The 27371-nt window shown below is 52.9% G+C and overlaps 7 protein-coding genes across 7 annotated transcripts; 4 read left to right on the top strand and 3 right to left on the bottom strand.

The window, feature by feature from the left end:
* Window positions 1–146: 146 nt before the first annotated feature.
* On the bottom strand, window positions 147–8014 carry SETTUDRAFT_181366 (uncharacterized protein; the record flags this gene model as incomplete). The annotated part of the gene is made up of 5 exons (XM_008032252.1): window positions 147–1604; window positions 1661–2361; window positions 2421–7191; window positions 7242–7399; window positions 7451–8014. The coding sequence occupies 5 exons, from the start codon at window positions 8012–8014 to the stop codon at window positions 227–229; spliced, it is 7572 nt and encodes a 2523-aa protein (XP_008030443.1). The 3' UTR covers window positions 147–226.
* Window positions 8015–9058: 1044 nt separating this feature from the next.
* Window positions 9059–10773, top strand: SETTUDRAFT_156992 (uncharacterized protein; the record flags this gene model as incomplete). The annotated part of the gene is made up of 2 exons (XM_008032251.1): window positions 9059–9889; window positions 10144–10773. 2 exons carry the CDS (start codon window positions 9059–9061, stop codon window positions 10771–10773), a joined length of 1461 nt encoding a protein of 486 aa, XP_008030442.1.
* Window positions 10774–11411: 638 nt separating this feature from the next.
* SETTUDRAFT_34885 (uncharacterized protein) lies at window positions 11412–12749 on the bottom strand (the record flags this gene model as incomplete). Its single annotated transcript, XM_008031932.1, has 4 exons — window positions 11412–11968; window positions 12028–12106; window positions 12153–12621; window positions 12727–12749. 4 exons carry the CDS (start codon window positions 12747–12749, stop codon window positions 11412–11414), a joined length of 1128 nt encoding a protein of 375 aa, XP_008030123.1.
* An 826-nt stretch (window positions 12750–13575) lies between these two features.
* Window positions 13576–18661, top strand: SETTUDRAFT_142138 (uncharacterized protein; the record flags this gene model as incomplete). Its single annotated transcript, XM_008032250.1, has 4 exons — window positions 13576–13727; window positions 13781–13846; window positions 13900–15000; window positions 15066–18661. 4 exons carry the CDS (start codon window positions 13576–13578, stop codon window positions 18649–18651), a joined length of 4905 nt encoding a protein of 1634 aa, XP_008030441.1. The 3' UTR covers window positions 18652–18661.
* Window positions 18662–19067: 406 nt separating this feature from the next.
* SETTUDRAFT_23384 (uncharacterized protein) lies at window positions 19068–21100 on the bottom strand (the record flags this gene model as incomplete). Its single annotated transcript, XM_008031866.1, has 4 exons — window positions 19068–20481; window positions 20536–20570; window positions 20628–20763; window positions 20820–21100. The coding sequence occupies 4 exons, from the start codon at window positions 21098–21100 to the stop codon at window positions 19068–19070; spliced, it is 1866 nt and encodes a 621-aa protein (XP_008030057.1).
* A 619-nt stretch (window positions 21101–21719) lies between these two features.
* SETTUDRAFT_142134 (uncharacterized protein) lies at window positions 21720–23874 on the top strand (the record flags this gene model as incomplete). Its single annotated transcript, XM_008032249.1, has 4 exons — window positions 21720–21792; window positions 21848–22209; window positions 22273–22883; window positions 22934–23874. The coding sequence occupies exons 2-4, from the start codon at window positions 22016–22018 to the stop codon at window positions 23872–23874; spliced, it is 1746 nt and encodes a 581-aa protein (XP_008030440.1). The 5' UTR covers window positions 21720–21792; window positions 21848–22015.
* Window positions 23875–24970: 1096 nt separating this feature from the next.
* SETTUDRAFT_44041 (uncharacterized protein) lies at window positions 24971–26809 on the top strand (the record flags this gene model as incomplete). The annotated part of the gene is made up of 1 exon (XM_008031976.1): window positions 24971–26809. The coding sequence occupies one exon, from the start codon at window positions 24971–24973 to the stop codon at window positions 26807–26809; it is 1839 nt and encodes a 612-aa protein (XP_008030167.1).
* Between the last annotated feature and the right edge of the window lie 562 nt (window positions 26810–27371).

Raw genomic sequence — 27371 nt, 5'->3', positions numbered from 1 at the left:
ATGTCCTTGGTTTCTGCCACAGCTGCAAGTACGGAAAATCTGGACACATGAGTAATGAAGCTGTGCCTTTGGAAAGACCTAGAGAATCACTCGTAAAGTCACGCACTAGTCGGAAAGCTGATTTATAAAAAAAACACAAAGGTCAATTTGGTTCTAGTATAGGAGAAATTAAGCTACGCGGAACAAAGGAAAAAAAAGCAGGTTGAAAAGAAGAAGACTTCTCCCGTCATTTACCACCACCAGCAGCCTTGGCCAATCCGTTGACCGCCTGGCGACCCAGCTCCTCCAAGGTGCCAAAGCCAAGCAGCTGGAGCACACTAATGTCAAAGGCAAACGTCTGTCTCCACCAGTTGCGCAGCTCAATTCCAACCAAAGAGTCGAGGCCCAGTTGCTGCACTGGCAGCGTGATGTCGAGGTCGTCGTCGGGACGCAGCAGCAGCTTCATGAGCTGCTTTCCGATTTCAAGGGCAATGTAGACGGATGTTTCTGGCTTGCTGAGTAGCTCTGGGTCGCTCTTGGCTGCGGCGAGGAACGTCTTGAGGCCGTCGCCGCCGTCGTTGGCGCTGCCAATGTCGCCGTCGGGAATATTGTGCCAGATGGCCATGCGGACGTCCTTCTTCCAGTGCAGACGGCTCTCCGGGTGGCTGAGCGACTTGTCGGAGCCGAAGCCCGTGGCAAACGTGTTCATGTGTGCGAATGGAGCAGTCGCTGTGTTTGTGTTCAGCTCCGGCACCGGGTACGAGGCCGAGGCTCGGAAGGCTTCAATCATCTCCGCCTCGGTGACGCCAGAGTAGCCGTTCTTCAGGAGTCGCTGTAGCAGCTGCTGGTCGCGCGCTGCGTAGCCCATGTCGGCCACGGCACCGATGTCGATCGAGGAGGCGGGCAGCCCGTTGCTGTTGCGCCACAGTGCAAAGGCATCCAGGAACGTGTTGGCACCGGCGTAGTTGGCTTGGCCGGGCTGGCCAGTGATACCAGACATGGATGAGAGGAAGACGAAGAAGTCGAGGTTGATGCCAGCCTCGACCGTGGCCTCGTGCAGGTACCAAGCTCCCTTGACCTTGGGGCCGGTAGCCTTGATCCACTGCTCCAGCTTCATGTTGCGGAAGGCCTCGTCTTGGAGCAGCATGGGCGAGTGCAGGATACCCTTGAGGTTGGGCGACTGCTGCACTGCGCGGTAGATGTCGTCGCGGTTCACCATGTCGCCCTTGACAAGCACCACTTCGCAGCCCATGCTTTCCAGCTCGCAGATCGTGTCCTTGTCCTCGGGGCGCGAGCCAGGGTTTCGAGAGAAGCACACAATGCGGCGAGCCCCGTTCTCGACTAGGTGCCTGGCAATGACCGTGCCGATGCCACCTAGGCCTCCAGCAAGCAGGTATGATGCTGTCTCGTCGATAGTGAAGATGTCGTCGGCAACCTTGATGGTACTGGTCTCGACGTTGAGCTTGCCATTGGCATCGCGGAGCTGAAGGATGATCTTGCTAGAGTCCTTGTTCTCTTGGGCGTGCTTGATGGCATCATCTACGCCAGAGGCCTCGTACACTGCTCGAGGTGTAAGCGGGGCAATGCTACCCTCTTGCAGAAGCTGAACAGTGGATTGGAGAAGTCTGCAAGGCGTTAGTTATCAGATCAACAGTATTAGGATATCTCGTATATCACTCACCCCTGAACAACGGATTGCTTCTTGGCCACCAGAGCCTCGAGGTTGACGCCGGTATAAGTCCTGCCGCCCAAGAAAGAGCTGAGCTCGAGTTTACCGGCACCAATCAGGTCGGTGGTGCCGATTTCAATCATCTTGCCAAACTCAGCAACGCACTTCCAGGTAGCGTGTAGGAGATCACCAGACAGCGAGTTGAGAGCGATGTCGACTCCCTCTCCGCCCGTTGCCTCCATGATCTCCTTCACAAAGCTGTCGTCGGTGCACCAGAAGATGTGAGTCCTCGAAAGACCAAAGCTCTCAACGAGGTAGGCAGCTTCCGCCTCGGTGCTGACAGTGGCGTAGACATCCGCCTTGGAGGCCTTTGCAAGCTGCAAGGCGGCGAGGCCGACGTCTCCGGTAGCCTTGTGAATGAGAACAGACTGTCCAGACTGCAGGTTTCCGGCATTTTTCAGAGCAGCAAGGGCTGTTCCAAAGGCAGCAGGCAAGGTAGCCGCCTCCTCGAAGGAGCAGTTGTCGGGAACCTTGACCATCAACGCCTCAGACGCACGCATGTGCGACGAGAAGCTGCCAGAGCCAAGGCCGATGACACGGTCGCCCACGGCAAGGTTCTTGACATCAGGTCCAATGGCAGAAACAACACCGCTGGCGCTTCCACCGAGGCCTCCAGCAGGGTAGGGGCTGGTGCCCATAATTTCAGCGACATCCTTGAAGTGTTGTTAGTAAAGTAGACCATGAAAGCTTGACTGATTCAAAAAAAACTTACTTTGGAGCTGAGTCCCGCACAGAAGACTTCAACATCGACCTCGTTTCCAGCCAGAGGCTTGGATCGGCGCGACTCCCAGCCCAGCGAGGCAAGACGGCCTGGCTTCGAGGCTACCAGAGACACGCACTCTTCAGCAACACGGCTGGATACGCGCTCGTCGTCAAAGGTAAAGGGGTAGAAGCGAGGCACATTGATGATGCCGTCGGCAATGGCATACTCGTAGTTGGGCCTGAAGAAGTCGTCCTCCTGGCCCTTTTGGAAATGGGTAAAGGCGTCGGCAACGAGGTCCAGCGAGGCGCCCACGTCTTCGACCTCGCACGTGGCAAAGTCAATCGTGTCTTCGTGGCGGATGGAGCGGATTGCACCCACGACTGTGGCGTAGCGCGGGTCGTTGGACTGCATCTGCGAGGGGCGCGTAAGCCAGAAGAGGCCGCGGTCGCCAATGTTGGCAGTGAGCTTCTGCAGCGTTTGGAAGCGGTGCTGGTCAATGTCCTCGAAGAAGGGGCTCTCCTCGTCGAGAAGACTGACTACATATTGTGTCTCTTGAGGGATATCCTCGCCGAAACTGCACTTGTTGACTGTGTAGCCGCGGCTCTGCAGCTTCTGGCTCACGGCATCGACATTCTTGCCGGTTTGCTCGTAGCCAAGCACAGTCACGGTCTTGTTGACGGCTGGGTGGGCGTCTTCCTCGGGTCTGGCGATGATGACGACACTTGTCTGGTGCGGTGCTGGGGCATCGAGAACCATGTCTGGTGCAGCGAAGCCGGCACGCTTCAGCTCGGATGCCCAGCGCTCGGTAGAAACGTAGGGCTCGTCGCATCGCCCGTCGTTCTCGCCAACCCACCATTCGTCCAGGAAGCCCAGGATGCAGTTGATCCACTTGGACTCGGTGCTGAGCTCCTGCAGGAGAACACGGCCACCGGGCGCCAACAGCTTGCGTACGTTAGCCAGCGACGTGGCCAAGCTAGGGGTGGCGTGAACATGGTTGGTCGCGACAATCAGATCGTACTTGTCCTCCTCCTTGAAGCCCTGCTCGGCTGGGTCCGAGGCAATGTCCAGCACGCGGAACTCAATGTTGTCCAGATCTTGGAGTTCCTTCTTTGCATCCGCGAGAGCAGTCGAAGAGGGGTCAGTGAAAGTATGCTTGAAGTAGAGCGAACCGCCGTTGGGGAGACTGAGGTCCTTGATCAGAGACGTCGTCAGCTGTCCAGTGCTGCCGCCGAGCTCCAGGATACGGAGGCTGGGCCTTGCGTGTGCCAGGCTCTTGAGGAAGGCCGTCTTGTTGGTCGTGTTGGCCGCGGCATAAAGCCTGTTGAGAAGATCGTCCTGCGAAAGAACCTCGACGATGCTCATGTCGCCCGTGAATAGCTCGACAATGTTCTTGCCAATCTCAAGGATGCAGTCGGCGCATGCGGCGAGAGGCGTGCCGGCCATAAGCTCTCCGATTGCGTGGGCCCGCTCGACAATTTGTGTAGTGTCAAGAGCGTGTCCGGGGTGGTTCTTGTCGAGCGTCTGGTATTGACGACCGACCCAGGCAGCGAAGCGCTGGATGGTAGGGTTTTCGGTCACCTTGACATCCTCGATGCATCTCTGGAAGAAGATGAAGCAGAGCTCGCTCAGCTCATTGAGCATGGGCATCCACTTCTCGCCATCAAACTCGGGCTTGATGAGAGAAGCTGCGTCGACAAAGTCAAGATGAGGCTGCCAGTTGACACGCGCGCTGATGGGGAGTTTGTGCACAATGTCCTTGTCGCCCTGCTCGATAGACGTGAAAGCAGCCTTTGGCATGTTCAGGATGGCCTTGCCGTCTGCAACAACCTGGAAGTTGCCGCGAATCTCACCACTGCCAGGCTGAACGGTGGTGGAGGCTGCAACGAACATACCAGTCTCCTGAGTGCTTCGGAAGATGGTCACCTCCTCGATCAAGGTGGGCATCGCTGCACAGTTGCTAGCATCGAGCTTGCCCGACCTGGCGGCAACAAGACCCATCTGGAGAGCTGCATCGATGACTGTGGGGTGAAGGTGGTACTTGTTCTCGTCTCCGTTCCGATCGCTGGTCAGGGTGCTGACAGCCCTGGTCTTCATGGTGTCTGCACTGATCTCGCCCAAGCGCTGGAAAGCTGGGCCATACTGCATACCAGCCTTTGCCAGAGTGTTGAAGACCTTCCAAGTATCCAACTTGCGAGGAAGCGGCTGGAGCTCACCAGCCTTGGCTGGCTCGACAGATGGCACAGCCGAGACTCGACCGACACAGTGTTTCAGCCATGAGTGACCGTTGTAGGAAGCAATGGAGAACTCCCACCACTGGCTGTCTTCGGAGTCAGTCAGGCGAAGAGGGCGCAGGTTCGTGACGACCTCAGTGTCAACACCCTCCTGCAGGATGAGTGCCTGGCTGAGCACCACATGGGAGAGGCTGTACGACTCTTCGATACCGCTCAGCTGGCGAATAGCCTCACCTGCCATGGCAAAGTAACCAGCGGCAGGGAAAACAATGGTACCCTGGATCTGGTGGTCGCGGAGCCAGGAGGCGTCCTCAATGTTGATGAGGTTCCTCCAGCTAGGCTCGAGACTGGTGCTCTCCAACTGCGGGCGTCCCAGAAGCGGGTGCCTGGGGAACTTGGGAGCTCGCCATTCAGCCGACATACGAGACTCGACCCAGAACTCGCCTTCGTAGTGCCAGGGGTAACGGGGAAGGCCAGGGAGCGTCTGGCCAGCGGGGCAAACGGCGTCGTAGTCGAGCGAGACGTTCAGCTCAAAGAGCTTACCAACAGCGGACAGGTACGACTGCACGCAGTCCTCGTTACGGACCATGACGGACAGGTATGGCGGGGAAGCCGAGGCCTTTGCGAAGATCTGGCGGGCTGGACCGGCGAGGGCTCCGTGGGGACCAACTTCAATAAAGGCTGGGTTCTTGAAGTGCTTCAGCACACCGGCAACAGCGGGGTTGAAAAGCACAGGAGACTCGAGGTTCTGCTGCCAGTACTTGGCGTCGAGCTTGCGCTGCTCTGGCTCTCCTGTGCCAGTCACACTGGAGAAGAAGGGCTTGACTGCCTGCCTGCCCTCGAGGTGAGGCTCAATCATGGCGTGGTAGTCGGGTCCAATCTCGCGCATGTGGTATGAGTGGTATGCCTTTTCGACCTTGAGCATTCGAGCAGTGATGTCGGGGTTGGCCTCCTTGATGCGGTTGACTGTGGCCTCGACCTCGTCAAAGTCACCAGAAAGAGTGACGCTCTTGGGGGAGTTCTCGCACGCAACGACAACCTTTGGGCGATTGAGGAACGGCTCAACCTCATCCCAGCCGAGACCAACGGCGGCCATGGCTCCCTTTCTGTTCTGGAGCTTGGCGGCCTGGCCACGCTGGTAGGCTCCGATAATGGCCTCCTTTGCGGTAAGGGCGCCAGCAGCGTAGGCACCTGCAAGTTCACCACTGCTGTGGCCAACGACCGCCGCGGGCTCGACACCGATGCTTGCCAAAAGGTCGACCATGGCGACCTGGACGGCAGTGCACAAGGGCTGTGAAAGCTCTGCTTTTTGGACGCGCGACGTCTTAGCCGACTTCATCAGCTCGCCCTTGATGGTCCATTGAGGAGGCTCGGAGAGAGCCGCGAGGTAATCGTCCATCTTTCGGATGCTCTGCTGGAAGACAAGATCATCGCGAAGGAGCAGTTCACGACCCATGCGCGGCCATTGTGCTCCCTGGCCTGTGAAGACCATGACCAGGCTGACCGGCTGACCGGGGATCTTTCGTCCCTGAGATGGCGGAGCATCATTGGCGCCCCAGACTTTGAAGGAGCGATGAGGAAGGTGCTCACGCCTGTTGGCGAGCGTGTAGCTGAGGTCGTTCATCCTGTCGGCCATATCGGGGTTCTTCACAACCCAGTTCTCGTAGCCACTGATGGTGGACTTGAGCGAAGGAGCTGAGCCAGCCGAGAAAAGGAGCAACTGGGGGTCGCTCTCCCTCTCGCTGTCGCGAACCGCTGGCTTGGGGAGGTTGAAGCTCCTGGCAGAGTCGACAATGACGTGGGCATTTGAGCCACCGAGTCCAAAGCTGTTGACACTGACTCGGTCGCAGCGATCAGCCGGGAACGGGGTGGGCTCTACGGGAACAGTGAGCTTGCCCTCCTTGAAAGGGATCTTGGGGTTGGGCGAGTTAAACTTGATGTTCGGGGGGATGGTGCGGTGCTCTAGCGACATGACAGCCTTGATCAGGGAGACAAGACCAGAGGCACCCTCAGTGTGACCGACGTTGGGCTTCACAGATGTGATGTGGATACCGCTTTCGCCGAACACGCGGGCTACTGCTCCCGTCTCAATGGGATCTCCAACTGCTGTGCCGGTGCCGTGGCACTCAAAGTACGCTGTCTTGGAGAAGTCTGTGATGCCAGCCTGCTTGTAGGCCAAGCGGATCATAGCTTCGTGAGCGTAGCCGTTGGGCTGGGTAATACCCTGTGTCTTTCCGTCCGAGTTTGCTGCAGCCGCTCTGATGACAGCGCGGACGGGGTTGCCATCGCGGATAGCCGCATCAAGAGGCTTCAGGAACACTGCGGTGAATGCCTCACCACGTGCATATCCGTCCGCATCGGCAGAGAAACTCTTACAAGAACCTTCAGGAGACAGGATGCCCTTTTCCGTCATCTGCTGCGTGGTTCCAGGTGCCAGAATCAGGTTACCACCGGCGACAATTGCAGACTCGCAGATGCCTCGCTGGATAGCTGTGCAAGCTTCGTTGACGCCCATGAGAGCCGATGAGCAGGCTGTGCGGATAGTCATGCTACTCAGTATTAGCGATCTAGTACCCCGATATGGCATCAAAGAACAAACCTTGGTCCAGTCAAGCCAAACTCGTACGAGATACGGTTGGCAAGCATCCAGTCTTGGTAGCCGTCGATCTTGTTGGGGCCGTGCCAAAGAGGGTCGCGGTTCATCATCTCGCCCCAGTCTTCGTTCATGTTGCCGAAGTAGCAACCAATCTTCTTGCCCTGGAAGTTTTTTTTAGTAAACATGCATACATCTAAGGATACAACACATACCCTGAACTTGGCCTCTCCAGCGTCTTCAAACGCCTCAGTGACAACTTCCAGCAAGCGGCGTTGCTGGGGGTCCGCAAACTCGACATCAGCTCGGCTCATGGAAAAGCGAGTCGTGTCCATGGCACCGAGCTTGACTTCTTCGTCGAGGAAGTAGCCATACTCTGTGGCGACAGTAGTAGGGCGCTTAGTAGTCTCGTGGTATGCCGAAACGTTGTAGCGAGAGGTCGGGACGCGGCCTCTGGCATCTCCCTTGTTGACAAGGAATTCCCAGAATTCCTGCGGTGTGGAGGATCCACCTGGAAGGCGGAGACCCATGCCACAAATGGCAATGGGGACTGCCTTTTGGTTGGTGTCGTCGGCGTGGACACCGTTGGTACCGTTTGTACCGTTTGTACCGTTCGTGTGGGATGCACCGTTGAGGCCATTGGTGCCGTTTTCGTGAGAGTGGCCATTAATGCCATTCTCGTGTGAGTGTCCGTTGGTATGACCATTGGTGCCATTGGTTCCGTTGGTGTGGGAGACACCGTTGCCATTGGTAGTGTTGGTTCCGTTCATGATGGACATTTTAAAGTCTGAAACAGGTTCTTGCTGGAGAATTGGGGAAGAGTTGGTTGTGAATGATTATCGAATAACGTCTGAGAGATCGTTGGAGATGTTGCAAGAAGCTGTTTGCAGAGGATGCTGGTGCTGAGTGCGATGATTCGAAATAGGGAACCAAATGGCCCTTTATTATACTCATGATGCCAGAGTTCGTGGGGTTGTTCGGGCCCTTGAACGACAACTCCGGTTCCCGGGGTAAAGGCGAGTTGAACATGGTAGATCGCATCTCCTGTTAGGCAACTGAGTGTCGGAGTGAAATTGCAACGCGAAATGTTGAAGACACTTTGCTACGAATGTTCGGCGAAAGGCCCACTGGTACCTGTAAGAGCGGGTACCCCCGAATTGCGGCTTTGCCGCCACGCCAAGCGTGGCAAAGGGATCAAGGCGCTTAGCCTTATTCTGGAGTAACGCCCGCAAAAGCACCCCGAAGAAAAAGATCCCATTTAGTCGGTTGATTGGTTGGAATGAGCTGCAAGATGCTAATGGCTGACCTTGCAGCTCAGGTTGCGACTAACCCGGAATCCACCCCGACGCATTCTGCCAAGACACCGAAGGATCAAACGGCTCGCCTAAACCCTCTTCACTCGCTTGTAGTACTCATACTGCATTAGGACATTGTAAATGACGGGAAAACATCGTGAGTTTCGGTATTCCACCCATCTGACACTGGCAGGGTAGCCGGGCTGGATTTCCCCGGGTCAGCCAATGTACACTGCTTGCATGTATCGTCGGCTTTGGCACTGGACGAGTTCACAATGGTTACCGAAGCGATGGAACAGGCAGTGAAGCTAGCTGTTTGAACAAAACAACAGTTTTCAATCGTTTCTGCGACTCAAGTATATATAAATCAACGTTTGTCCACGATACAGTCAAATCATCACAGCACTCACTCCACCGGCTTCAACAACCACTTCGGCATCTTTCGCTCACGCACATTTCCGATCACAGTTTCTTCAAGCTTCTCGCTTCCCGATTTACCTCACCACCACCACCACCACCACAATCAAGATGTCCGAGGCAACGCAAGATTTAGGAGCCCAGTGGAGAGAAGAGTGGGCCGTTGCCCAAAAGGTCAAGGGACCCAGCATGAAGAACGATTCCGTCTTCTACCGCAACATTGAAGAAGAACTCGACATCTCCCGCAAATCTGGTCTTTGCTTCCCAATCCACCTTCCCAGTCACGTTACCGACTTTTCCACCTGCGATGTTCTTGGCATGGGCCACACGGGCGCTCTCAGGGAGGAGTTCCTGAAAGAGCTCGAGGCCAACCCCGGATTCTACATGGGTGCAGGTGGATCTCGTCTTTTGGATGGAACGACAAAATACCAGGACTCGTTTGAGAAGGAGCTCGCCCAGCTCATGGGTGTCGAGTCGGCCCTTGTCGTCCACTCTGGATGGACCGCTAACCAGGCTATCTTCTCCACCGTCCCACGCTCTGGCGACGTGCTCGTCTACGATGAGCTGATGCACGCGACGGCACTTTCCGGCATGAAGATCAGCTTGGCGCTGGACCAGAGGCCCTTCCGCCACAACGACGTCGAGCACTTCATCGAAGTCATGGAGGCTGTCAAGGAATCTACTCCTCTCGTCAAGGCCGGCAAGCGATGCGTCATCGTCGGTGTTGAGAGCTGGTACAGCATGGATGGCGACATCTGCCCTCTCCGCGAGCTTATCGATGCTGCCAAGGAGATCTTTCCCCACGGTAACGCTCAATTCGTTGTCGACGAGGCCCACAGCTTCGGTGTCTGCGGCTCCGAGGGCACGGGTTTTGTCAGGGAGCAAGGTCTTAACGACGAAGTGGCCATCACCATGGTGACCTTTACCAAGGCTCTTTCCGGAGCTGGAGGTGAGTATTTTTTGGACTTCCAAGGCTATGAATGGTGCTAATACCGTGAAGCTTGTGTGTTATCTAACAACACGATTCGTTCGCTCCTTGTCAACCAGGCCAAGGTCTTCATCTGCTCGGTTGCGCCTCCATTCACCCTGCTCGCATCCAGCCGAGCCGGAGTCCGACTCATGCGATCCCAGAAGATGCAGCAGGTGAGGCCTCTATTACCACTACTCTAAGCGCTGTCTCCACTAACTCGCTTCAGGCCCGTGAATACCTGCACGACCTCACCCTGTTCTACCTGGACACACTCACCTCGCACCCCGTCTACAAGAAGGCGTACAAGAAGGGCATGGTCGACATGCCTGTCCACGAGGACGGCGCCTGGCACGAGACACCCATCACGCACATTGTGCCTCTGTGGACGCGCCGTCCCCGCCACGCCCTCTACCTCGCCTTCCACCTCACCAGGGACGGCTTCAACGGCTGCTACATTGTGTTCCCGATTGTGGCCAAGGGCGAGGACCGCGTGCGCCTCTTTTTGCACGCCCACAACACCAAGGAGGACGTCAAGAACCTGATCCAGTCCATGGTCACCTGGATTCAGGAGATGCTGGACATCGAGGCCAGCGGTGACAAGAACAAGCTTCCCACCGCCGCCCGTCTTGCTTTCGATATTATTGAAAAGGATAAGCAGATTGCCAATGGTGCCGCCCCGGTTACCAGCGCTGTTGCTACCACTGCTGCTACCACTGTCACTAGCACTGTTGCTGTTAAGAGCACTGATGAGGTTAGCAAGGAGAGTGGCAGCCTCAGCCTCCTGAACAGCATTAGCTCTCTGAAGCTTGGTCTCAATGGCTTGGGCCGTATGGAGATGCCTTCTCGCCTCATTTAGAGCGACAACCTGATTCAGACGTTTCCTAGACTGCCTCGCTAGATTTTTCTTTCATGCTTTCTTTTATTTTATATTTTTTTTCTTTTTTTTCCATCAAGATAGCTGCTCTAGGTATCCTCAATAGATATTTTTTTTCTCTAGATTTGATTGCAACCTACTATCTGACCTGCTTTACAGGAGCATTACTAACATACTCTATGAGCACAGATTGATGACTTGTCATAGCATTTATACGGTCTCATGAGACGACTCAGCGTATATGCTGGTTGAAAAAGTCTGTTTCTTCGGCCCTATACGAGTATGCTTCAGTTTTGCGTGTTAGTACCGAGTTTAATGATCCGATTGTAACAATGTGTTCAACCCTGTTATTGCAATATTCGGACCCGGAGAGGGCTATATTTATCAGGTTGCGATGAATAACTTTAGTGGAATTGGGGCTGTGGCTGTGTTTGTGCAGAATACGGCGTTTTCGCAGGACGTTCGTCTCTTATGTCTACGTAAAGTTTGGCGAGGAGATCACAGCCAACGAAAATTGGGAGATGACGAAGGTATGTTCGAAGTCAGTCGCCATGTCAGACTGGTGATCAAAAAACTTCAAAGTTTGCGATGATAATGCACATAATACTGTCTTCTTATCACTAGCCTCTACTAGTCGTGTCTTTTTCGCATGCCTCTGCTGTAACTAACATGAAGTTTTCCAGAATCCTAGACAGAGTCACTGCAACATCGCCTGGGACATGCCAACAATCGCCATAGTCGGACGCTTCTTGATCCTTCGGGTGATGATCTTCGTCTGCATCCATAATGGCAAGGGTTGCTCCATCGGCTCGTACAGTGTGGACCCACTCTGCAGCTGGGAAGACTTCCAAACTTGTACCCACAGCTATCACCAAGTCGACGTGGCCTGCTGGTATCCACTCATCCACTGTGTCGGTCGCATTAGCAGCGAGCTTTTCGCCGAACCAAACCACGCGTGGGCGCAGCAAGTTGGCGCATTTAGTAGGACAGCGGGGAAGGTCGGATAATGCGACGGAGGGGGGCGGGTTGTTCAAGTCAGCTAGTGCGCGCAAATAAGGGATATCATCCGGTTTCTCGACATGAATGTGGTAGTCACACACGGTACAGCGAACGGCCCTTAGGTTGCCGTGGATGCTGAGCAATGTTGATTTAGGATGGCTGGTCTGTTCGAGAAGCCCTATTGTCTCATTTAGCGCATTCTTAGACGATATTCCATCTCCACGCGAGCGGCCCTACCATCAACGTTCTGATGAACAGTCAGCCAATCCTTGTGCTGGCTAGCAAGAGCCGCGAGCGCGTCGTGTGCTGGGTTCGGCTGAGCCGCCAATACTTCGAGTAAGCGTTGGCCGTTAAAGTTCTACACGGCAACGGGGTCTTCTTGGAATTTCTTGGGCGATGCCAGCTCCTTGGCCTTGATGCTCCCCCATACTTAATCCATTCGTTCCCCTCCAGGTGGCTGTGCCGGATGGTGCACTCAGTCCCGCACCCACGACGCACAAGACTGGCGACGACGTCTTCAGAATATGTGCACAACGGGACCAACCGGAATCGGCGCCTGCATGGGCACTGTACGTGGTGAATGCGAAGCAAAATTGCCAAGAGCCAGGAGAGGCTGGCGTCGGTCGTAATTGCGGGTCGTCGTCAACTTTGTTCGAGTAGGTTGTAAACGATAGTCTAGGCCAAGGCGACTGCCAAGGTGGCTGGCATGGTCGTTTAGACGGCGATTTTCGCTTCAGCCGCGACCTTGGCCACCCAGGCACAGAGTCTGGAGTGCTCTGCCAGAGGAGTGGAGATTCCAAAGGGCTGGTGCCTCCGCCGCGGGAGCTATCACTGCTCCGCACATCATTGTCATGGCAAGACGAATCATTTTGAGATCACCACGATCGCCATACTTACTTACTTAGGCGCCCATCAGTGGCCAAAGCAGCTACTTACGGTCGAAGCCTCAGCACCTGCATTGCCTCGCGTTGCCTTTGGACACTGGACGGCTCGCTCCGCTCTTCAAAAGAGCAGTTATTCACGCCGCATCTATACTACTGTATACCTATAGCATACTATTGATAGCTGCCCCTGGTCAGACCCCTTTTCGTAGGCGCCAAGCAAGCCCGTGCCAGTCAGGCCACCCGTTTTTCCATCTAGGATGATGACGGTTCCGCACCCCTAGCACTACATACACCTAATAATACACCTGTTGGCCCGCAGCCTTCTGCCACTCGTCTGGGCCTTTCCAAGCTACTCGGCTACGAGTATTGGCACCTGTTTTAGTTGCCTGAGGCGTGAGCGATCGAGAGCGAGGCATGGATACATCGGTACCACTACTTACGCGCTACTCGTACTCGTGCACTTGGCGCCCTCTCTACCAAACTCTATTGCTCCATCCAGTCGAGAAACTTCAATACTGACTAAAAAGGGCGACCCTGCCATCCGCATCATGACGTTCCGACGCGTCTTTGATGGTTGTGGCTGAAACAAGCGGCGAGGCCTAGGCACACGGTTCCGATGCAGGTACGGTCAGCTACAATATCGCCGTCGCTGTTAGGGGCTTACTAAAACGCACCCAGTGGAGAAGTTGACGAAACACTCCCACATTCTGTCCTGTCAGGTTTGCGCGCCAGCCTAGCGTACCCGGCGATCTGTCATCCGCCCCCGGGCGATGCGGAATGCGTCCCGTATTTCGGGTGGAATTTTTCGTCCCAACTTGCCCAAAAAGTCACGGCCTGCCCTTGTGAGTTCCTGGATCAATCTTCCTGCGACTTCTTTGTCCTTCCAAGGAAATCGTTCACTATGCACGCCTTGATTCTTCTGCCCTTCTTTCTTTTACTCCAGTTATGCCAGGCCATCACATCACCTGATATCTACTCCCTTACACAGCCCGCAGCGGCCAGTGTAGCTCTACCCGAGGACAGTCTGCCACCTACTGTGCCTTCGAAATCGAGGTTAGCAGAGCAATTGCATATCGGGATATCGTTTACTGAAGGCGCTCCGATAGATATGCCGCTGGGCCGAGCTCCGGGTTGAACATCTTCCTACCAGACTATGAAGCAGACCCCAATTGGTACATCATCTCCTACACGTTTGATTCCAGCATCACAACTAACGTCGTATCAGGCTTCCCCTGACACTATCTCTCAAGACCATCGGTTTACAAGTCAAGGTTCTCGATACGCTGAACATTTCTTCACAATGCTGGACTTTGCTTGTCTACACGTCTCCAAGCGTGAGCTACAGCCCAACCTCTGCACATGTTTCAGCCTTCAAGTCTTTCGTCGCCAGGGGCGGGAGGTTGATTTTCATGAGCCAGGTTCCTTCCGCTCTTCAATCTCTCGCAGGAGTGTCTGCGTCTACTATAGACGTGAGTGGTGCGAGGTCGCTTTTGCAGGTGACCAACACCGAGACGACCGTCCAGGCTCTCCAAGGTTTCGACTTCACTGACTACTACGACACGAACATGCCTTTTTATGAAAACTACACTCAGGAAGGCCTTGTCAATGTTGGCTACACGCCCGTCAAGGGCGCACAAACACTTGGCAAATACCAGGTTCGAAACAATGGTGTGGACAGCGCAGACAAATCGGCTACAAGCGCAGCAATAGTCAAGTACCAGCCTTCGGGTTCGAGCGGCTATGTGTACAGTTTCGGAATGGATCTTGGCTATCTGTTTATCCAGGCGCAGAATGAAGCCGGCGGCTACTCGCAGTGGTACGATGGACATTACTACCCTGGGTACGATATCGGCACACGCATCATCAAGAACATTGTCACTACCAGCCCCCAATTCGTAAGCCTATGGACCGTCCCATACAACAAGGGACTCGCTTTCACTACTACCTGGGATATCGACACATACGTCTCGTACCCCCATGGCCAGGGAATAGCGGCCGCCGCACAGGATAGAGGTGCCGCCGGTAACTTGAATCTTCACACCAAGTACATTACCGATGCCTATGAGAATGCATACTTTCAGTACGGCATTCCATACATCTATCAGATCACAGGGTTTCGAACGGCTCCTGACGGGTACCCATATATCGATTTTGGCTCTCACACTGTCAGCCACTCGCCCAATGCAGCAGGTTTCCCCTATGGTACTCTTAATGAACAGTTTGTTCAAGGGAGCACCGCAGGGTACGCGCCGTACATTCACCAATGCGGACCCAACGCTGACGGGACACCTTCGAACGACGAGGAATGCATAAAGGGAGGTCCTAGGTAAGATTTTTACTATCCAAAAATCATATGATACATCTACTGACTTCACGCCTCCATCTGTGCAGCGGACTCACTTTCTATACGACGGGTGGCACTTCATCGGGCGAAGTCCGCGTGAGTGGATACCTTATCAGATATCTACTCCAGGATGTATTCAAGACCAACTACAACCTCACTACCTATCGTCCAGGAAACCTTGCGTGGAGCAAGTACCAAGCCACGCACTGCGTCGCGAACGGATTCATTGGTGGTTCTTCATGCTCCGGAAACTCTCATCTCACTCACCTTCCCTTTCAAGTCACCCACAATCGCGAACCGTTCCAGGAGCTCACATACTACGAGTTTCCACTCCAGTGGTCCGATGGTGACGGGAACATGAGCAGTGCCATCTTTCCCGGTTCGGACTTCTCCAACCAAATCAGCGATATCAAGAAAATGGCACGTTATGGCGGTCATTACAACATCTTGATTCACCCTTCAGACGCCTTGTTCGACAAAATTCAAATCCAGCGCGCATTCCACGACAACGTACGTCCTTTTGCAGTCTTCTTCAATCAGACAGGAATCGCCAACTGGTGGACCAATCGGGACCGTGCCGTCGTGACCATCACGGCATCAAGTATCACATCTGTAACGATGACAGTCCGTTTGGATGGCCCTACTGAAGGACTCACCATACAAGTACCTCGGACCTATGCCTTCAAGTCCACTACGGGCTCTCTTTCCGTCTGCCAGCAGCTTTCGTACGACAAGACAACGAATGCAGTAGTACTGCGCAACACGGCAAAGGGCCTGTACACGCTGACTTTCACCGTCGGTTTACTCGACGCGTCCGTCTCTACATGCCCCGACTTCACACCAAAAGCGCTTGGCGATACTGAATGCATAGCGTGGGACGTTATGATTGACGATTTTCTCGAGCTGTACTTTGGCAACAACAATGTCAATCTACTTTTGTTGAAGACGATTGCAACAGGCCTTTCGTCGAACAACGTGGACGGCACTTTGCAGCTCACAGCAACTACAAACAGCGGCGTCAACTCGTACTTTACGGAGATCTCACGCTTCTGCTTCGACGCTTCGATCTACACACATCTGTACTTTGACATGGTCGCTCCTCAAGGAACCACCTTTTACGTACAACTTGTCTCGTACGATTCCGGGTGCAACACTGAAAAGCCAAGCGCCACATACTTGGATGTGTCCGCATACGCCGCTGCAGACGGTCTGAATCATACGGTTACCATACCATTGTCAGACTTCGTCGGGCAGGATATGCAGCATGTTCGCGGAATACGTATCGGCAACATCTCACCAGCCCTTACGCCCATTTACATTGATAACATCAAGATCCAAAAGCGATGTGTGACAGCCCCAGGAGAAGACCGTACTCAGGGCCTTGCTATCGAGTCCTTCCAAAATGTTGATCGGTGGATCACTGGCATCAACAACGTCTTCGGCGATACCGACCACAACAATTCGATGACGTTTGCAAAACTCTCAGAGCTGGGGAGAATGCAGCTGTTGCCTGCGAACACGAACTCATACTTTTACACCGATACTGCTATCGACGGAGTGAATCTGAACGCCACCGGGTACACTGCAGTCTCCCTAAATGCGCGCGGTCCGGCTGGTGGCTCTTTTGACGTTGTCGTGAACTCTGGTACTGGTACTACCTCTACCGTCAACACCAAGTCGTATGCTACCTTGGGCCAGGACAAGTTTACAAACATTACAATCCCTCTTTCGGCATTCTCGGGACTCCGTACTGATGCCATGAGTCGCATCACACTACGCAACTTCACACCCAATGGTGGTTCTGCTGCAAGCAACTTCACGCTACGATGGATCTCTCTTCTGGGCGGACCTCCCGCAGGTGCTGCCGATGCACGTTGCGCGAAGGCCTCTGGCTATGTTGTGCTTGACTTCTGCGATCCGACTGAATTCAAAACGCAGACCAACGCCCTTGGAGGTTCCATGTCGGACAACAAGACGATGCAGGCTTACAAGCAAGTCGCCAGTGGATCCGTGGATCTCGTCCCTCGCGACGCGAAGTCCTTGTTCTACACGCTGCTCGCACAGCCATCTGGCTGCGCAGCGGTCAACGGTTCTTACAATGCGATCAAGCTCTCCGTTTCCGGTCCGCAAGGCTCAACCGCGTATGTTGGTTTCAAGTATGGCACTCAGGGCTGCAACACCAACGCGCTCACATCTTATGTCCCGATCACCTTCAACAGTGCACCGACACAAATCACGGTTCCTTTCTCGCGCTTCCCGACTTCCTTTAACGCCAAGTATCTCCAGTCATTTATCATGACCAACTTCAGTTCTCCAGGCTCAACCTATCGTCTTCAATCCTTGGTCTTTACAGGACCTATTGATAGCCCTGGTTGCGCGCTTTGCTCAGGCACTATCCTCAACTCGTGCACATTCGCGTCCGAACCCCCACGGACGAATTCACTTCTTGGCGCCTCGACTGATGAAGGATCTCTGGCTGCATATTCCGTCACTAACGACGGCTCACTCAGCATGACTTCTAACAGCGGCTCATACTGGTACTCTCAATTTAGTTCCAGCACCTGCTACAATGCGAACAAGGTGAATGCAACAGGCATTCAGCTCTCCGTTGCGGCTGCCGCAGGCACCAATTTCCAAGTTTCGATGCGCTGGAAGACGGATGTTGAGTGTACACTGACGTCGCCTGCATCTTCGGTTCCCATCAGTTCGTACGCGACATTTTCCGGCACTGACTCGTACCAAATCGCAAACATTCCCTTTTCGGATTTCCCTGGAATGAACTCGAGCAGGCTCGACAGCATCGCGTTGTCGGCGTTCAGCCCCTCTAATGCGCAGATCAAGGTCGGCTGTGTCAGTTTGACTTCCACGGCAGCCGTGCCATCGAATCAGACGTGCAACTGCCCTGATACCGCGTGGTTGAACTACTGCACTTCCAAGAACGTGGACCGCAATGCCAATGGCAATGCGCAGAGCGACGACGGGACCATGGCGGTTGCACCGTATATCAAGGACGGCGGTCTGGCTCTGCAACCTTCTGTCTCTGGATCTTACTGGTACTCGCTGCAGAGCTGCGTCGATGTTTCCACATCTGGCTTCCTCTATCTCAACGTCACAGCAAAGGCGGGTGCAAGCTTCAATGTGCAGCTGCAGAGTGGTGGCAACGGCTGTGCTGCTTCTACAATGCTTCAGCGAGCCAGTGTGGCAAGCAGTGCTTATGGTACTCTGAGCGGTTCTCCTGTTGTCCTGAAAATCCCCCTTTCGGCTTACACCGCGAGCAACAGCGCTTTCTCTCTCAAGACGATTAGCGCGGTTATTTTGGAAGGGTTCAGCGCGGAAACCTCGACATATCTCATCCATTGTGCGTACTTTGGTAATGGTACGGCGAGTGCTGCAATGGCTGGGGCATCTACTGGTTCATCGTCTGGCACATCGTCCGGTACATCGTCTGGTACTTCATCTGGAACAGTAGCTGGACTGTTAGCTGCAACGCCAGCTGGAACATCAAGCGGCACATCGACTGGCACAACCAGTGCCACGACGAGTGGTCTATCAAGTGGTACGACTACAGGTGCAACAAGTGCTGCTACACCGAGTGGTTTAGCAAGTGGTACATCGAGGAGCACAGGTGTATAGATATGAATGTGGTAATCTAGAAATATGTCGAAGAAGTAAAATGTAATATATGATTGATTGATAGACAAATAATTTGAGAAGAAAAGTTAATACTACACCATATGGTTTCGTCACAAAATAGACGAGTTTGCTTATCGTCACAGATTCCAACGGCCATGTATCGTGGTCATGCCAGGCTGGCAACCTATGAGAAAGCCTTCAGCATTGATATCAAAAGAGCGATCATCGTGTGGCACATTTGCGACGAGATCAGTACTTACCATCCAAACATTAGAACTGCTCAGGAACAAAAATTCGGCTCCGAGCTATACCACAGAGCTGGTGCGCTCACTGTGAGAAGCGAGACGTAGTATTCATCTCCGGCGCTCTCTAAAAACCAGCCAACACCCATCTACAACCCAGTACTTCTGATTTTACTACCCAACCGCAGCATCAATCACATCCTGAACCAGTTTCTCAGCGTGCGCATAGGTAACGCCCTGCGTATGTCCCGGTGCGCTAAACGGCAACGAGCTGGAATCCACAACCCTCAAGCCCTTAACCCCAAACACCCTCGCTTTGGAGTCCACCACAGCTCCCCGAGCAGCAGTACGCCCCATCGCACACGTCGCAGCCCCATGATGAATCGCGCCGATGCCCTTTGTGCGGATATACTGTAGTATCTCAGCATCAGTCGTGACATTGGCCCCTGGTGCGATTTCGGCGCCAAACGCAGAAATACCAGATGCAATGGCGCGCGCGCGCCTGTATGCCGCAACGGCCATTTCCTGGTCTTCGGGGGAGTCGAGCCAGCCGGTGTAGACGAGCGGGACGACGCTGTTGTCGGCAGACTGGATGGTGATGTTGCCCCTGCTCGAGGCGGACGTGAGGATGGCGCCGAGCACGCCTGTGTTGCTGGCTGCTTGGGTCGCGGAAAGCACGCGCTCGGAAGCTTGCAGGACGTATTCTACATTCGGCCAGTCGGAAGCGAGGTCCTGGAGATATGCTTGCGTGGACGCGCTCATGTTGCGCGTGTATGCTTCGGGGAATTTGTCCCACGCGGCAAAGTCGCTGGCGGGACTACTGAGTGGTCCAGACCCGTTCTTGAGGTACGATTCTACGGCGTCGTTGAATGATTCCGCAGTGCGTGTCCAGCCGCTTCTACCAGGTACGCTGGACGCGTGGATGATGCCGCCGAGGGCGGGGGTATCGTGCAGATTCTGGCCTACGCCCGGGAGATCAGAGACCACCGGGATGTTGTATTTTTCGAGCGTTGCTCGCGGTCCGATGCCAGAGACCATGAGGAGATGTGGCGAGTTTATGAAGCCGCCAGATACGATGATTTCTTTCCGCGCGTGAAGGACAAAGGGCCTTTTTCCAGCGACTGTGACGTTGACGCCAAAAGCGCGCTTGTTCGCATCGAAAAGTAGATTGCGCGCCATGCATGACTGGTAGATCTTCAGTGAGGTCCTGGCAGCTGTTCGAGAGAGAAAAGCGCTCTCCGTGCTGCTTCTTGTGCTGTCTGTGGGACGCAGGGTGAAGGGCCAGTATCCGTATCCGAGCAGGTTTCCATCTAAGAAACCGTTGGCTGGTTTGATTCCAGCTGCGGCGTAGCCTTGAGGGCCGAATGAGGATATCGGTTGCGCGTACTTTGGATAGCTTAAGTGTACCGGTCCTCCGGGGCTATCGAAGCTGGACAGTGTAAAATTTACACTGGAGTTTTCGGCACGGTATGTGATATCTGGTGGTGTAAAAGAGAAGCTCTTCTTCATGAAAGGTAACATGTTGTCCCATAGGTATGCCGGGTCTCCCGTTATGTTGGCCATGGTTGCATACCAACCTTTGGTTGCTCTAGAGACAGCGGTCAGTTGCATGTATCAACATGTTGGAGAGGTCTTGCCGTACCTATGGTAAATTTGCTGGTTTCGTGCTGAGCTGCCCTACAGCAATGTTAAATTACAATTCGCAAACGTAAGAGTTGAGCTGATTGAACGTACACCAAGAGTCTTACCTTGGGCATAGAAGAATCGCCGTCCATTAGCACCTGGCATGGGTTCCGTAAAGAATCCCCAATCGATCAACGGCTGATAGTCGTCCGCGTTTGGCCCATTATACAAGGTAGAGTAGTACGGTCTAGCAGCAATCGAATCGTAAACATCCATATACTCGCCATTACATTTCTCACTCACATTTGACTGTAATTGCCATTTGAAATCTCATAGAAAGAGCCAGCTTCTAACACAGCAACCGTCATGTGTGGCAACGCCTCTGCAAGTCTAGATGCCGTAAGAGCTCCGGCAAGACCAGCCCCAACCACAACATAATCGTATGTCCCGTTCACTCCTGGGTTGCCAAAGAAATTGCCAAGGAGACGGCCTGGGGCGAAGAATTGTTGGAGCAAGGTAGCGCCATCCGATTCAGATGCCACAATGGCGGTGCAGAGACCCAGTATCGTGGTAAAATGCCGCATTGCAGATGCAATATCCGTCCTGCAAAAAGAAGCTATAATAGGTCACCGACACATACAGCCACGTCGTAGCTTTTTATACCCGGATAGCTAGAAAGAAACATGATTTCATGATCTGCGAGGCTCAAGCGCTACCATCTCAAAACTGCATGTCTAGTCATGGGAAAGCTGTGATAAAGCAATGGTGGTGTGTAGCGGATCTCCGCTGTAGATTGCCATAGATCGTGCTTAACACGCTTATTGGATACTAAGCCCCCAGCACAAGGATTAACGGCTGACGGCTCGGAGCGGTGCTATCGACTAGTGGCAATAGATGCATTGCACGGCCGCAGGGAAGAAGAAAAGCGTAAGGCGTGGCATTTAGTAAGCCGTGCACTTCCTTCCGGTTGGGGATTTGGCTGGGGTGATGACCACGTGGATGTCATTCTTCGAGCAGAATCTCCAGGTCTCAATTAGCTGATGTTTGTGATTCGGTTGTTTAGGAAACCTTCCTTGTAAGTGTTTGCGGTTGAGAAAGTCGGATGTGCCGCAAATACCGCAATTCACGTGATACAGTCGGTATGCCAAGACGTGGCGCATAGAATGCGGCACGGGCAATACATCTTGTCAACTGGAAGCTTTTCAGCGTTCTGGAGTTGAACGTCCATACTAACCGCTTTTCCTTATATTGAGATATATGCGTTATCCCAACTCGAGTAGGTTTTTATGTAAGACGCGGAAAAGCGACGCTAACGCGTTGGGTGCATCCAGTGAATTCAACTCACTTCACGACATCTAGCATGAGTGCCGCAGCATCGTTCGGATACAGTTTTAGCAGTACTGACAATATACGACAGGAAACGCCAAATTTTCGCGCAAGGCGACTATCTAGCAGGTGTCTAGTTACCTCTGACTCTAGGTCATGCCGCGATCTTAGACATGTCATCTCCTCTCTCCACCATAGCCATTTGCAGATTGCCATTACGAGCCACAGCTTGGGGCTCACTAAGAAATCAAATTTTCATTCGCTCTCCCTGCCCTAGCTACAGCCGTGCGTTTACCCTTTCCAAGGCTGCCACGCATGAGAATGAGAAAAACCGCGAGTTGTTTGAGTATACTTCTGGGAGATGGATGTATGTTTCAATCCAATTCTATGCATTTAGCTATACCAATCGGCTAAATCATTTATTCTCCAGTTACAATGAATGTCGAAGACTGTCCGAGAGACGTTTACCATTTAACGTCGATGAACTGAAGAAAGCCGCCGCCAATTCAGTCAACAGGCCAATATCCGATATCGAAAGCTTTCGCAAAATAGCAGAGGGTGGCTTTAACCGTGTCTTTGAAATATCAATGGAAGACGGCTCGAGCATACTTGCCCGCCTACCCTACCCATCAACTCTACCGCGACGTTTGGCAGTAGCGAGTGAGGTTGCGACTCTTGATTTTGTTAGAGCATACGGAGTCCCTGTACCTCAGGTCTTGGGGTATTCAATTGGTGATAATGTCGTCGACGCTGAGTATATTTTGATGGAAAAACTACCAGGAAGACCCATTGGGGATGCTTGGTTTGAGCTTTCGGAACATGAAAGGCTCAAAGTCATACTCCAAATCGTGCAATTGGAAGCGAAGCTCTTCAGTATCAATCTACCAGCCAGTGGGAGCATATACTACGCCCGTGATCTCTCTGTTGATATTCCTAGAATCGAAATACCTGGATCTAATGATGGATTATGTGTAGGACCCTACGCAGCTCTACGATGGTGGTTCGGCGAACGTGGGGATCTTGACATTGACCGGGGCCCTCGTATGTACCAATCTATGACTACTGTATGTAATTAACCTTAGCACTCACAGATGACGATGCTCGCCTTGTTCTTCAGGCTCCTGCAGAGAAAGAGTTGGCCTGGATCCGCGCACACGGCCGGCCCCGTTTCCCTATCGAGCGTGCGTATAGAGAAACTTTCGATTATAAGAAGCAGGATCCCGAGGAACATGCCAATTCACTGATGGATTACATCCGGCTCGCTCCTTATCTTGTACCTGAATATCCCAAGCTCAATTCACCAGTTCTTCGCCATCCTGACCTCCAGCCCAACAACATTTTCGTTTCTGAGGATCTGAGCATCACCGGCCTTATCGACTGGCAACATTCTCTTGTTCTTCCAACATTTCTAGCTGCCGGCATACCAAACTCATTTCAAAACTACAAGGATGAGGAATCTATGCCTTTTTTCCCACCCCAGATGCCGCGGGACCTTGAATCAATGGAGGAAGATGAACGTGCTATAGCACTGGAGCAGTTCCGCCGTCAGCACGTACACTTCTTTTACCTAGCGTTCACACAACAAATGAATGAATCCCACTGGCACGCCCTCGAACAAGAAACAAGTGTTCTGAAGCGCCGGATATACCACGATGCCGGCAGTCCTTGGGAAGGCCTGAATACCCCACTTCAAATAAACATCGTTCAAGTAGTGAAGAATTGGTCGAAGGTTGCCTCTGCCAACTCAGATGGTAGCATTCAGAAATGCCCTGTTCTACTCGTAGAGGAAGAAGCACAAAGAATAACTGCACTGGATGAGTCCCTCCGCGACTTCGACAATGAAATGGAACGGATTAACGGGGTCCTTGGTGTTGCTTCCGACGGATGGACGCCCAATGAATCCTTCGAGAGTGCAAAAGAGAGGGCAAAACTGATCAAGGAGGAAGGACTCGCCGCAGTTAGTGATGACCCGTGGTTGATGGAAATGACTGAAAAGCACTGGCCTTTTGATGACTTCAACGAGGATGAGTAGGGAGTATCCAGTAGTAGTGTCTAGTGGTTTTGGCGCGAATATGGATCAGCTATACCGAGCAGTACAACACGTGACGTTCCGAGCGTCAGCAACATCTTCCCTACTATCCGATTCCGATAGGTATAGAGATTTGCTAAGGATTCACATCTCCCATTCCGAATATACTTGCGCCATGAGATGATTTGCTACGTTCCGGTGATTGTTAAGTCACGTGACGTGGTGGTGTGCATGTGCGCAAAGATTATGTCTTTTCGAGCTCTAGTGTCGCTATAGTATGCACGCTATGCACAGAGAACAGACCAGGTGGAGTCTAGCTTGACGGGACCCGGGGGCGCGACATGGCTGCAGCGTATACTGGAAAGCCGAATTAAAGTGGGTTTCAGCTTGGCTCACAGCACCACCGATAATTATTGGTGCCCCCATTTACAAAGAGATTGGCCTAGACAAGACTCGCTAAATCTGCTTTTTGTTGTGGTTGCCTGCGAATGTTCGGCGATGATGCTGATGTAATGGTTGATGGGTCAGACATGGAACGCGCGCGCCTTCCTGGCGGGACAGAAAGCGGGTCTTGGCACCTGCTACTGCCTGCGCTAAACAACTCACACCGACCCTTGCTCACCTCTCCACCACACTCCACCACGCTGCTTTGCATTTCCTCAGCGTTTGCTGCCTTGTTTTGGATGAAAGCACATCTACTGTTTGATGGGTGCTGATCGCTTCGTCGACTCGAGTAAGACATGCCCTCCGCCCGCAATCCCCTCTGCCGTAGCAACCAATACAACCCGGCGCTGTGAAACCAGAAATTGGTGAGATGGCTGGTGCTGGATGTTCTACTCCTTTCCGCGAGCCCAGCCGAGAACGAATTGCAAAATCCCATTCCCGGCTTGTGCAAAAATTTGCGACGCTGCTGCAACCGCACAACGCGCTGTCTCGGGCGTTCAAGACATTCTCATGAGAACAATAATAGTTGGCAGCCCGATCCTCTCCAAAGCCGTTTGCGACTGTTGCATATAACCTGGTTGAGCGTCGACCCTACTCAACCACCAACTCGACTTTTTTCCGACGATAGCCTTCTGGGATACTGACGCCAACCAGAATGGATCCCTTTAGATACCGTAAAGCATATGAGGCAATGCTGCACACCACACAACTCATCGAGGATCGGCTGAGACAAGATTTTGAACCCAGGGAAGAAACCACCATTCAGGATGACGCGCCTAAAGCTGCTTTATCAGGGCAGGACCCTGATAGCATGGATTGGACACCTACAGAATCTCTTACCCCTCCTCCGGAATGTGGACCGCCACCGGCGTTATCTAAAAAGATGCGACACCTCCTGCCCGGTGGCGGTGAAGGCGATCTCAGGGCTGAGGATACGGGCGAGAATGCGGTGCTCCTTCACAAGATGGCAGAGGGTAGGATTATGGATGAGTGTATTGACAAACTGGTCCACGATCTACCGGATGTCTTGAGCTATCAAAAGTCGTTATCCTTCACTCCCTCCACGATCGAGGTGCCCAAGGACTTTGGCCTGCAGCTAAGTATTTCGATCAATCATCATCTCGCTCAGATAGCCGACCGCAAAGCGCTGGAGAAGTACCGGAGACTTCTTGGACACCGTAAAGACGCAACAAAGAAGAAGGCTGTGAGGCTTGGGTTTGATCCAGTTGAGCTGATCAAAAAGCAAGCTGTGGCCTTTGGGGAAAATGGCCCGGAAGCAATATGTACGCTTGACAACGACATCCATCCAATTTTTCGCTTAGAGAACTGGCATGGCTGTCCTGATGGGATATACGATGTGATGAAACCGGCTTTGCAGTTGGCTACGCTGTTTTTGACCTCTCGAGCAACGGCTCACTTTTGGCATACCCTCGTGTTCGGAAAGCGAGAGCATTGCGAGGAAACTTCGGCTGCGTATGGTCAACCATGCTTTCGTATCAAAGAGGATGTGGCATGGTCTGAGGAGCGCGACACCATATTCAAGAATTTTCTTGGCAACCAGATCGACACACTGCACTTTTACTTCCACCACGACCCCTTACCCCCCGAGACTGCATATGCATCAATGGGCTTGGTCAAGGATTACAAGAATGGGTTGATGCGGAAGATCAACCATAAATGTCATACAAGTCGTATTTGCTTGCACTCGGATTTCTACACTACAGCAAAGAAGCTCAGCCTACTCCGGTATCGTGAGCCCGCCATGGTACTGCGTTACAACATGTTCTTAGCCACATGCCTAGCGCATGAAGTAGCCCATTTCTGCGAAGTATCTGGACCGCATCATGACCATCCACTACTGTCTGAGCCAGAGGTCTTTTTTGGAGACAACATGTGGACAGAGAGTGGGATTTCTTTTGAATTGAAAATCTTCGGTGGTCGCATTCACCCGCTATCCAGCCGGATCGATTGCAAATTCGGACTTGCTTGCCTCGACTACCCACTCAAAGAACTTTACGACAAGGACGAAAACGTGCTATATGCTTTGACCATGGAATACATCCTCAAGCTGCAGCAAAAGGAGACGTGGGTACAGGATTTTAGCAAGGCTGGCACTGACATCTTTTTCGTTCCCCGCACTGGTGGTAAATCGATAGAGATAAACGGTACCAACCTCATGATCTGGGAAGATGAAAGCGATGCCGATATATCCGATCACATTGATAATGAAGATACGGAATGGATGCGAATGGACGATGGTTCGATTGCAAGGAACCCAAAAGCCAGCAATCGTAGGTCGCAGCGTCAGCCTGCGGTGCCACGATGGAATCCATACAGTAACCATAAGAGGAAGAACACTGTTGAAGCAAGCGCGCCATGTGTCTCTAAGGAGGTCGTTGAGATAAAAGAAGAGCAAGAGAAGGAATCAAAGGAATTGGAGATTCCAGAAGATGTCGAACCTGGGAAAGTTGGATCTGACCAGGACATGGTTTGAATGCGCCTTTTCTTGGGTGGATCTACCGGAAAGTGGTTAGGTACAATACATGAAGAGGATATGTTGCTTTTTTGATAGTAATCATCAATTTCTAGATACCATTGCATTTGCAAAGGGCATTGTTATTTGCTGGTATTGCGGGGAGAGAAAATGGAACAAGTACAGATTTGAGCCATTTAAGTCTCACAGTCTCTTGGCTACTATGTTGACCTTTGGGTTGTTTCCCAGGTGCATGCCGGACGTTTAAATCCCTGACACTACAACAGCTGTGTTGCATATAATTTGAATTCTTAATTGGACGCCTTTAAGAGGCTGTCATATCTTTTTCGACACTCATCGTACACTGGGATATCCACTTCCACCACACTGAATAGAAATCACGGATGTTTCTTCCAAGTCGATTCAATCACCTCGTCTGTTCTTCCCCAGATGCGCTTGGATGCTGTTATGACTAGATCTGGAGAGTTGGATAGGGTAGGAATGGCATGCTTGAGCCTTTTTGGGCTAGCGTGATGGATTCGCTTAGGTAGCAGCGTGAATCTTGGCAGAGTCACTGAGCCCG

Source organism: Exserohilum turcica (assembly GCF_000359705.1).
Source record: "Exserohilum turcica Et28A unplaced genomic scaffold SETTUscaffold_7, whole genome shotgun sequence".
Classification (NCBI taxonomy): domain Eukaryota; kingdom Fungi; phylum Ascomycota; class Dothideomycetes; order Pleosporales; family Pleosporaceae; genus Exserohilum; species Exserohilum turcicum.
The sequence above is the reverse complement of the archived record's forward strand: the minus strand, read 5'-3'. Positions and strand labels throughout refer to the sequence as shown.